The sequence below is a fragment of the Thamnophis sirtalis genome, unplaced genomic scaffold, assembly GCF_051295495.1.
Source record: "Thamnophis sirtalis isolate CommonGarterSnake01/CBP01778 unplaced genomic scaffold, rThaSir2_p1.2 scaffold_2, whole genome shotgun sequence".
NCBI classification, from domain to species: Eukaryota; Metazoa; Chordata; class Lepidosauria; order Squamata; family Natricidae; genus Thamnophis; species Thamnophis sirtalis.
In genome coordinates this window covers 59,549,746-59,561,387 of record NW_028261382.1, presented here as the reverse complement: position 1 = coordinate 59,561,387, position 11,642 = coordinate 59,549,746, and the positions used below count along the sequence as shown (strand labels likewise).

Sequence of the window (11,642 nt, the reverse complement as noted above, 5' to 3'; positions counted from 1 at the left end):
CCCTTCCAATTCTGTTATTCTGAGTCCCTTTTCTAAGTATTTGGTGTCCTCATCACCTTGGATTATTTATAAAAATAATCAAGACGGGATCAAAATTTAAAAAATATCAAGGCAAGGTCTTCTCAGCTGCTGTGGGCAAAATCCTAGGTCTACAATATTCTTCTGTCTCTTAAGGTCCTTCTCACTGGAAGGAGATCACCTCAGGATGTGGGGGACAGAGCCAGTCGCCCATTAACATCGATCGAAGAAAAGTACGACGGGACCGGAGTTTGGATGAAATTCTGTTCGAAGGCTACGACCAGGCGCCGCCGGGTAGATGGAGACTAATGAACAACGGCGATGAAGGTGAGTCCATGAAGCCGGGATTTTTTCCCCAGGTGTTGGCATTGACAAATTTGCCATCAGTCAATTGCAGAAGGCGGCTTTACTTGAAACAGCTTCCATCCTGTGACAATATTTGTAACACTGTCAAACATCCAGATTTGCCTAACACAGGTCCTTGGAAACATGAACATCTGGCTGATTACGAAAATACATTACGACGTCCTAGGCCCCTGGGTGGGACCTGACTAATAACCAATGCCAAATCCGGCGAAACAACTGGCCGCTGTGATACAATTGTATAATAATAATAATAATAATAATAATAATAATAATAATAATAATAATAATAATAATAATAATAATCAATCATAGACATCGCAATACCAGGTGATAGCAGGGTCACCGAGAAGGAACTTGAAAAAATCGCAAGATACCAGGACTTAAAAATCGAAATTCAACGACTATGGCACAAACCAGCAGTGGTAATTCCAGTGGTAATTGGCACACTGGGTGCTATTCCAAAAGCACTGGAATTACATTTAAAACAGTTAAAAATTGACAAAATCACCATCAGTCAAATGCAAAAAGCCGCACTGCTTGGATCTGCACGCATATTACGAAAATACGTTACGACGTCCTAGGCCCCTGGGTGGGGCCCGACTAGTAACCAATGCCAAATCCGGCGAAACAACTGGCCGCTGTGATACAATTGTATAATAATAATAATAATAACAACAACAATAAATAAAAAAATAATGAATAAATAAAAATAAAATAAAAAATAATAAATAAAAAATAATAAAAAATAATAAATAATAAATAATAAATATAAATAATAAAATAAAATAAAATTATAACCCTGTTTCCCCCCTCCCCCCAGGGTGTGTCATAAATCACATTCTCCAACCAGAGCACTTTTGCGGGCTGTAGAGATCACACCCCTCCAGCTGCTGTGGGTAACCTGGGAGACAGCCTTGAGAAAGATATGCCTGGAATGTGCTCCTGTTTGTGGCTGCCCTGCTGCTTCATCAATTTCCCATCTACCCCTTGCCTATGGCAACTCAAGAGCAGGCCAGGGATGCTTTGTGAGTTGACACCTGGATTGATAGACTGGTCCTTCTTTGTCTCTGTGTTTACAAGTTGACTTTCCCTGTAGTCAAAATGACCTTGGATGGAGCCTCTGCTGCGGAACAAATCAACATCACCAGAGGAGGACTGAGGGACACCTACCGGGCTTTGCAGTTCCACTTCCATTGGGGTGACCTCAAGAGGAATGGTTCAGAACACTACATTGATGGGATACAGTATCCCATGGAAGTAAGTGAAGTGTTGGGTTTTGATAGCAGGTTCTGCAGTATTTCAGGTGCAGCTGAAACTATGCTGAAAAGCACCTGGTATGACAAGACTTGTTTTTTTGGATGGTGGTGCTCATGAAAGGATGGGGAATGGATAGGAACAAAGTGCGGGGGGTGGGGGGGGCGAAGGAGAAGGAGGAGGAGGTGGAGGAGGAAAAGAAGAAGTATATACTGTGCTGTTTATGGTTAAACGAGCTTAGTGCAAAGTACATTTAGAAGATTTTTGGTGAGTAAGTCTTTATAGTTATCTATCATATACCTATTGTTCCACCCATCTCCCCCTCTCTCCCCCTCCCTCTTTCTGTCCCCCACTTTCTCATTTCTCCCATCTCTTTATCTATCTATCTATCTATCTATCTATCTATCTATCTATCTATCTATCTATCTATCTATCTATCTATCTATCTATCTATCTATCTATCTATCTATCTATCTATCTATCTATCTATATATATATATATATATATATATATCATCTCTGTCTGTCTGTCTGTCTGTCTGTCTGTCTGTCTGTCTGTCTATCTATCTGTCTATCTGTCTATCTGTCTATCTGTCTATCTGTCTATCTGTCTATCTGTCTATCTATCTGTCTATTTATCTATTTATCTATCTATCCATCCATCCATCCACCTACCTACCTACCCATGCACCCATCCACCCATCATATAATCTCTCTCTCCCTCCCTCCATCATCTATCCATCATCCATCTATCCACCCACCCACCCACCCACCCATCCATCTATCATCCATCCATCCATCCATCCATCCATCCATCCATCCATCCATCCATCTATCTATCATCTATCCTTTCTCTCTCTCTCTCTCCATCCATCCATCCACCTACCCATGCACCCACCCACTAGTCTGTCTGCCCATCCACCCACCCACCCGCCCGCCCACCCGCCCGCCCACCCACCCACCCATCCATCCATCCATCCATCCATCCATCCATCCATCCATCCATCCATCCATCCATCTATCTATCCATCCATCCACCTATCTACCTACCTACCTACCTACCTACCTACCTACCTACCTACCTACCTACCTACCTACCTACCCATGCACACATCCACCCATCATATATCTCTCCCTCCCTCCCTCCCTCCCTCCCTCATCTATCCATCATCCATCCATCCACCCACCCACCCACCCACCCATCTATCATCCATCCATCCATCCATTCCTCCCTCCCTCCCTCCCTCCCTCCCTCCATCCATCCATCCATCCATCTATCTATCATCTATCTATCTATCATCTATCTATCATCTATCTCACTCTCTCTCCATCCATCCATCCATCCACCTACCCATGCACCCACCCACTAGTCCATCTGCCCACCCGCACGCCCACCCGCCCATCCATCCATCCATCCATCCATCCATCCATCCATCCATCCATCCATCCATCCATCCATCCATCCATCCATCCATCCATCCATCTATCTATCTATCTATCTATCTATCTATCTATCATCTATCCTCTCTCTCTCCATCCATCCATCAACCTACCCATGCACCCACCCACTCATCTGTCTGTCTGTCTATTGTCTGTCTGTCTATTGTCTGTCTGTCTGTCTGTCTGTCTGTCTGTCTGTCTGTCTGTCTGTCTGTCTGTCTATCTATCTATCTATCTATCTATCTATCTATCTATCTATCTATCTATCTATCTATCTATCTATATCTTCTATATACAGTATATCAATCATCTATTTATCTCTTCTTCTCTACTTTGATTGACAGAATACCAACAATTCTTCCCCACCTCTTTAGGAGGTGATGGTTGTGGGTCTATACAGGCCAGTCCTTTTTGCTCACAAGGAAGAAAAAAAAATGCCCAGAAAGGAAAAGGTCCTCAGCCCAATTTTCATCAGGCTCATTTCCAAGAATGGCTTCGTTTCCTTAATGTGCAAGAGGGGGTGGGACACGATGGGGGTGTAAACGTTCTCCTGAATGCTTGTTCAAAGAGAACACCACCCAATTAAACAGCATAACATCAGCAAACCCCCCCCCCAATCACTCGTCTGTCTTTCAAAGAAAGTAGCTCTTAATGAAGGCTTAGCCTTCTTTTGGTCCAGTTCACTCAAGACAATCCAACTTTTCATCGTGGCCGTAGACATCAAAGGACTTCAAAGAGCAGTTCTGGTTGATCTTGAGCCCTCTGTCATTTCATTCTAGGTATTTGACTGTCAAGCAAGGACCTGGAGAATGGGCTGGATGTTATTATTTTTCAGAACTTTCCATGAACTCTGCAGAGTTCAGGAATTGCCCTCTCCGGTCACGATTTATGGATCAGCATGTCGACTTTCAAAGTCTTTTCTTTTGCCCTTCTTTTGAGATTTGGGAACAGGCTCGAGCAGCTGTCCCTGTTCAACATTAATTTATTTTATCCATTGCATTAATTGCTTTTCTCATGACATCCCTTTAGAGCGCAAAGTGGTTGCGGAATTGTTGTTGTGGAATTAATTGGGACTACACAACCACTTAAAATAGCATCGTCTTGAGAACTATAAAATTAAGAGTACATTAAACCCATAATATGAGGACCCAGATTGTTGGGGGGCTATGTGCTGAATCTATAAACTGCTTAGAGAGGGCTGTAAAGCATTGTGAAGTGATATATGTCTAATTTCCTATTCTATTCTATTCTATTCCCCATTCTATTCTATTCTCATTCTCATTCTCTTCTAATCCTAATCTATTCCTATTCTCTTCTCATCCTATTTTACTCTCATTTTAATTCTCTCCTAATCCTAATCTATTCCTGTTATCTTCTCTTCTCATCCTCTGTTCTATCCTATCCTATCCTATCCTATCCTATCCTATCCTATCCTATCCTATCCTATCCTATCCTATCCTATACTATACTATACTATACTATACTATACTATACTATACTATACTATACTATTCCCTATTCTATTCTCATTCTCATTCTCTTCTAATCCAAATCTATTCCTATTATCTTCTCTTCTCATCCTAAACTGTTCTGTTCTGTTCTATTCTATTCTATTCCCTATTCTATTCCATTCCCTATTCTATTCTCATTCTCTTCTAATCCTAATTTATTCCTATTATCTTCTCTTCTCTTCTCGTCCTATTCTATTCTCATTCTCATTCTCTTCTAATCCTAATCTATTCCTAATCTTCTCTTTTCATCCTATTCTATTCTATTCTACTCTACTCTACTCTACTCTACTCTACTCTACTCTACTCTACTCTACTCTACTCTACTCTACTCTACTCTATTCTAATTCTCTTCTAATCCTAATCTATTACTATTCTCTTCTCTCCTAATCTGTCCTAATCTGTCCTAATCTGTCCTATTCTATTCTATTCTATTCTATTTTATTCTGCCCTGCCCTGCCCTGCCCTGCCCTGCCCTGCCCTGCCCTGCCCTACCCTACCCTATCCTATCTCCATGGTGGCACAGTGGTTAGAATGCAGAATTGCAGGCTAACTCTGCTCACTCCTGACCAGTTCAAGGTTGACTCAGCCTTCCATCCTTCCGAGGCTGGTAAAATGAGGATTCATATTGTTGGGGGCAAAGTGCTGACTACGTAAGCCGCTTAGAGAGGGCTGTAAAGCAACATGAAGTGGTATATAAGTCTTAAGTGCTATTGCTAATATGGATAATTGTTTTGTTTTGGGATGTTCTTATCTGCTTATTTCTTGATGGCTTGGTCAAGTTTTGATCTGTTTAGGCCCATCTAGAAATAAATACATGACCAGGTCTTAAAATCATAAACTTTGGGAAATATCAGATACACAATTTTCCGTAGCACGAAGCCGCAACGATGTATGTCTTCTGGCCCTCAGACATTAAATTTACTAAAAGACAAAGCAGAATTTTTGCGGGGAAGGGGTGAAGCCCTCTTATTATTGAAGTCCCGAAAAATCAAGAGAGTCCAGTTGCCTCTTGAAAAAGCACCTTTGGGACTAGAGATTAAACGCTGGCTATCTAAAGAACAAAAAGAATGGGGAGACAGGAATGAATGAAGAAGAAGTTAGCGAAAGATGATCGGACCCTGTGTTGTGTCTTCACAGCTACACATTGTACACATGAACATCAAATACAAAACCATCAACGATGCTAAGCAACGTCCAAATGGACTCGCCGTTCTGAGTTTCCTGTTCAAGGTATGGTCCCCAAAATATCATGGCCATTAGGGCATGCAAAAGTTTTATGTTACGAGCTTTCTGAAGTTTTGGGGCGCAATTCCTTCTGTCTTGGCTTCTGTAGGCTGCGATGAGAACTTTTTCGAGTTGTTTTTTTTTCCTCCCTTCAAATGCCTTCCTCCGTTCCAGTTGCTAAAGCTCTAATGACACAGCATGACTCAGAGAAGCATGATTCATCTTGAATGTCTTTGATTAGAATAGAAGGTCAGGATCGAACTGGGGGAGCCTTAGTGCTCTCTGGGCTTGGAGTCGTTTCATCACCCAGCTAGGTGACATCATCAGTGCGAGTGAATGTGGGTTTGCTCCCCGGATAATGATGTGTGCAGGCAAACAACCAAGCTTAGAGAATACCGAGGATCCCATATTTCTTTGATTAGGTTTAATATCCAGAAATAAAGAATCTATCTATTTATCTCTCTCCCTTTATCTCTCTCTCCTATCTGTCTGTCTGTCTGTCTGTCTGTCTATCTATCTATCTATCTATCTATCTATCTATCTATCTATCTATCTATCTATCTATCTATCTACCTCTTATCTCTATCTATCTCTCTTTCTTTATCCATCTATCCATCCATCGTTCCTTCTTTCTTTTCTTTTCTTTTCTTTTCCTTTCTTTCTTTCTTTCTTTCTTTCTTTCTTTCTTTCTTTCTTTCTTTCTCCCACTCTCCCTTGTTTCTCTCTCTCTCCTATCTATCTATCTATCTATCTATCTATCTATCTATCTATCTATCCATCCATCCATCCATCCATCCATCCATCCATCCATCCATCCATCCATCCATCTATCTCTATCTCTTATCTCTCTCATTCTCTCTCTTTCTTCATCCATCCATTCTTCCTTCCTTCCTTCCTTCCTTCCTTCCTTCCTTCTTTCTTTTCTTTCTTTCTTTCTTTCTTTCTTTCTTTTTTTCTTTCTCCCCCCTCTCTTATTTCTCTCTATTTCTCTTTCTCCTATCTATCTATCTATCTATCTATCTATCTATCTATCTATCTATCTATCTATCTATCTATCTATCTATCTATCTATCTATCATCTATCTCTCTATCATCTATCTCTTCTCTCTCTCTATTTATCTCTCTCTCTGTCTTATCTATCCATCTATCTCTTATCTCTGTCTCTTTGTCTCTCTGTCTCTCTGTCTCTCTGTCTCTGTCTCTCTGTCTCTCTGTCTCTCTGTCTCTCTGTCTCTCTGTCTCTCTGTCTCTCTGTCTCTCTGTGTCTCTCTGTGTCTCTCTGCCTCCCTCTGTCTATCTATCTAGTTTTACGCTTTGTTGTTATTATTAATTAAACCAGAGTTGGGGAAAAAACAGCTTCCAGATAACGGATTGTCCTCTGTGGAGGACAATAGATGTCCACTTACTTTTTCTGCCTTAAGCTACCTTGCAGGTTATAGATCTGTCTTCTTCTCATTATCATGCAGATAGGAGACACCGATAACACTAATTACAACACCATCGTTGCCAGCCTGAGAAACATCTCTCGTGCAGGTGAGCCTCTTAGCCATGCCCTGGAAGATGAATGCTTCTTCTCCCTGTGACTCATTAAAGCAGCTCTGTCTTTTCCCTGGAGTGCATGGTTACTGTGGGGAGGCTCTGACTGTAGCCACACAAGCCTGGAATAAGATGCAGCTGCTTTCATGAAACACAACAGTATTGGTGCTCCTGCGTGTTCTGAAACGTAGGTTTTCTGAACTGAGTAAGATGCACTCTAAATTTCTGAGAGGGGAGACGGGGAACCCCAATTCCTAGCTTAAAATGGTTTGCCATAAGTCCTTTAGTAACCTGAGGAGCTGTAGTCCTATTGGATGGCCAAATCAACTGGAAGCCCTAAACATCTTCGGAGATTCTGAGGTGAGAACATCATATCTTGTATACTTCCTTTACATGAGGATATTGTTGTGGCCTGCAGAGCTGGCAGTGGAGTCAGACAGTGAAGAGGAGGGTTGGGGAGGAACTTGGGCCAGTCCTGGAGTCTGGGGAAGGCTCGGACGAGGGCTCTTCATCGGAGGCAGAGAGGAGGCCACCTGATAGTTATTTGCTGCCTCTGGAGCCTCCAGAGTCTGACATCAGGGAGGCAGAAGAACAGTGAGAGCCTGTTCCCAGTGTGCACATCCACAGAGCTGCCAGAAGGCAAGAACAATTAAGACAAAAGGGGCGACTTGGGAGTAAGACTTGGAGATGATTGGCCCCTCCCATAAGACATCAAAGAGGAGCAAATGGATGTGAGACTTTGCAGGAAGCAATTGTGTTCATTCTGGTCGGTTCAAACTCTGAAGCACCGTTTGACTCCGTGCTCCTTTTGGCCTTGGGAAACTAATTGGCAATTAGGTCTCTGGCAGTGTCTCAAGGGAGATAAGGGTGCTTATCAGCCTTAACCATGAAAGACTGTGGCAGACTTCTGTCGGACTCTTCACAAACTGTTTGTGACTCATTTGGGGCTGTGAATGAAAGTAATTCACAGCTGTTTAAATAAAAGAGGGTTTGGGGGATTAAGTGTGTGATTTTTACTGTCTCAGGAAGCCTAGGTCAGAACTGATATACTACAGAGTGTCTGTCACACAACTGTTTTAACTTCCCTCCGTCTTATCCTGCGTCAATCCAGAATGGAGCTGCTTCTTCTCCAGTAGCCATTCATGGTTCTCCTTTTGCCTAGGAGAGTACGTCGACATGGCGTCCACCTTTTCCTTGAGCAATCTTCTCCCCAGCATAGCGTCGTTGTCCAAATATTACCGCTACAAAGGATCCCTCACCACACCAAGCTGTGATGAAGCGGTCACCTGGACAGTGTTTGAAGAGCAGATCCCAATCAGCAGATCGCAGGTAACAAATCAGCCTGCCCCACATCCTCACATTCGAAGCTGGTCTTTTCCATCCCCAGCCACAATTGTCCTCCTGTCGAGATGGCTGACCACAAATTGACAAAAGTACAAAAATATTGGCTTGGAGGTAGAGCACTCCTTCCGTTCTCTTGTGGCACACCAGTGGCCAGGGGAGCTAGCAGCAGTCAGGTTGGGGAGGATCAGGGGTGGGTTCCTGCCAATTCTAACCACTTCTATAGAAGAGGTTCCACAAATCTACAGTGCCGTTTATAACCAGTTCCAGCTCCCTCCCCCCGCCCATCCGCACATCATCAAGATGAAGAGCGAGAGGAGGAATTCTGGGAGCTGAAGTCCACAGGTCTTAAAGCTGTCAAGTTTGAACACCCCTGGTTTTTTTTTTCTAAAGGGTTAGAGGTGCAAGGGTCTTGTAACTTGACAGCTTTAAGACTTGCATGCTTCAAATGCCAGAGTTCCTGAGCCAACATGACTGGAGGAGGAATTCTGGGAGTTGAAGTCCACAAGTCTTAAAGCTGTCAAGTTTGAACACCCCTGGGTTTTTTTTTCTAAAAGGTTAGAGGTGCAAGGGTCTTGTAACTTGACAGCATTAGGATTTGTGTGCTTCAAATGCCAGAGTTTCTGAGCCAACATTTTGGTTGCTAAGCAAGAGCGTTGTTAAGTGAGTTTCACCACATTTTACAAGTTGGCCATGCCCACCCAGTCACATGACCACCAAGCCCCTCCCACCTGGTCACATGGCCAGCAAGCCATTCCCACCTGGTCACATAGCCAGCAAGCCACTCCCACAAAGCAGGCCACACCTACAGAAGAGGTTCTAAAAATTTTTGAAACCCACCACTGGGGAGGAGCATGGGTCAGTCCTGAAGGCAGGGGAAGGCTCAGACCAGGGCTCTGTGGCAGAGACAGGGCCGAGGCCATCTGGCAGTTCTCAGCTGCCTTGGGAGCTAGACAGCAGTGAGGCAGAGGAACAGCTGGAGCCTGTTCCCAGTGTGCGCATGCGCAGAGCTGCCAGAAGAAAAGAACAGCTCAGAAATCAGGGTAGACTTGGGAGTAAAGTCACAGGTGGAAGGTGATTGTCCCCTCCCATAGGAAATAAATGAGGCACAAAAGGGGAGGGTTTTTTTGCAGGAAACAATTCGTTCATTCGGTCATTAGATTCAGTTCAGGAGTGTGAAGATCTGTCCGTGAATCTCAGAGACTCTGTGCCCAGCCTTTCCTTCCACAGCATCTCATTTGGAAAATATTTACAGGGCAGCTGTTCAAGCTAGATAAGGTCTGTGGTCATAAATATTCCTTTGAAAGACTGTTTGCCAGGCCTTGGCTGAATGGGAAGGAGAGGAATTCACATTCGTTTAATAACAGGGCTTTTGCCTCGTGCTTTTTGGGGAAGCCTAGCTCAGAACACGTTCTCTTTCTCTTTCCCTTTCTTTTAGCTGAATATATTTGTGGACACCACGTACTTCAAAAGTTCAGCTGGGACACCACAGAAAATGATCAACAACTTCCGTCCTTTACAGCTTCTCAATGGCCGCACCGTTTATGCTTCGCGTGATGCCACCATCAGCTGCGGCTCTTCTCTTGTTGCCAATTTACTTCTTCCTCTGCTCTTGTCTTCTTTCATTGGCCAGCTCTCTGCTTCCTCCTAGCTGCCTGAGCTCAACCACAAATCCATTGTAGATTGGTGGTATCTTCACAGTTGTGGTCCTTCGGTGTGATGCTTCCCTAGTTGAGCTGAATGCGGCACAAGTCCAGATCATGGAGTATTTGATTGATTTATGAGAAAGAGCCCTGGGGACAATTGTATTGCCATCAAAGGCATCCCAGTCACGATTACTACCATAAATGGGACCAGCAACAAGACAAGAAAGGTGGAAAGCTTCCACGTTGGCCAACGGATGGGAGGTCCTCACACCAGGCAGAAGATTGGCACACAAGGTACCTTCTGCCAGCATGGGAAATGAAGGCCACAATGATGTAAATTGAAGTTCTAATGAATAAATTCAGAGTTCTTAATTTTTCCATGATGGGGCTGACTCCATTTCATTCCTTCCAACCAGAGGTGGGTTCCTACCAGTTCGCACATATTCGGTAGAACCGGTTTGTCAAATCTACCGAACCGGTTAGAAGAGGTTCCACCAGTGGACCCGGAAAGCAGGCCACACCTACAGAAGAGGTTCCAAAATTTTTTGAAATCCACCACTGCCCCTCCCCCCCACAGAGAGAGACAGACTGACAGAGAGAGAGAGAGAGAAAGAGAAAGAAAGGAAGAAATAAATATATAAAAAAAGAAAAAAGAAAGAAAAAGAGTGAGAGAGAGATGAAAGAAAAAAAGAAAAAAGGAACAGAGAGACAAAAGGAAGGAAAGAGAGAGAGAAAGAAAGAAAGAAAGAAAACACATGGCTGGCAAGCCACTCCCACCAGGTCACATGGCTGGCAAGCCACTCCCACAAAGGTGGCCACACCCACAGAGTAGGTTCCAAAACATTTTGATTTTGATTGATTTAATTGATTTAAAGTTTATTTATATGCCGCCCTTTTCCCTGGGGGGACTCAGGGCGGCTTACAACTTAAAAGGTGGGGGGGAGACAAACTTTTAACATATAAGACGAATACAAAATTAAGAACACAACATTCATACTATTCGGGCGGATTGTAGTCTTAACCCCAGGCCTGACGGGATAGCCAAGTTCTGAGGGCTGTGCGGAAGGTCTGGAGGGTGGTGAGGGTACGGATTTCCACGGGGAGATCATTCCACAGGGTCGGAGCTGCCACCGAGAAGGCTCTCCTCCGCGTAGTTGCCAGTCGACATTGACCGGCAGATGGGACTCGGAGGAGGCCTAACCGGTGAGATCTAATAGGTCGTGTGGAGGTAATTGGCAGTAGGCGGTCTCTCAAGTATCCAGATCCACTACCATGGAGGGCTTTATGGGTGGCAAGTAGCACCTTG

General features: G+C 43.7%; 1 protein-coding gene across 3 annotated transcripts in view; it reads left to right on the top strand.

Annotated features, from left to right (window-relative positions):
- Positions 1-10,714, top strand: part of LOC106554817 (carbonic anhydrase 15) — a 46,796-nt gene extending 36,082 nt beyond the window's left edge. The window contains exons 3-8 of one of the 3 annotated variants that reach the window (XM_087705697.1): positions 175-345; positions 1,481-1,641; positions 5,727-5,819; positions 7,280-7,346; positions 8,512-8,678; positions 10,129-10,714. In XM_087705697.1, the coding sequence (XP_087561823.1) occupies positions 175-345; positions 1,481-1,641; positions 5,727-5,819; positions 7,280-7,346; positions 8,512-8,678; positions 10,129-10,341 (872 nt within the window). In that variant the 3' untranslated portion in view covers positions 10,342-10,714. The remainder of the gene's footprint in view (positions 1-174; positions 346-1,480; positions 1,642-5,726; positions 5,820-7,279; positions 7,347-8,511; positions 8,679-10,128) is intronic. The other 2 variants (XM_087705696.1, XM_087705698.1) reach the window with 2 other exon arrangements.
- The last annotated feature ends 928 nt before the right edge of the window (positions 10,715-11,642 follow it).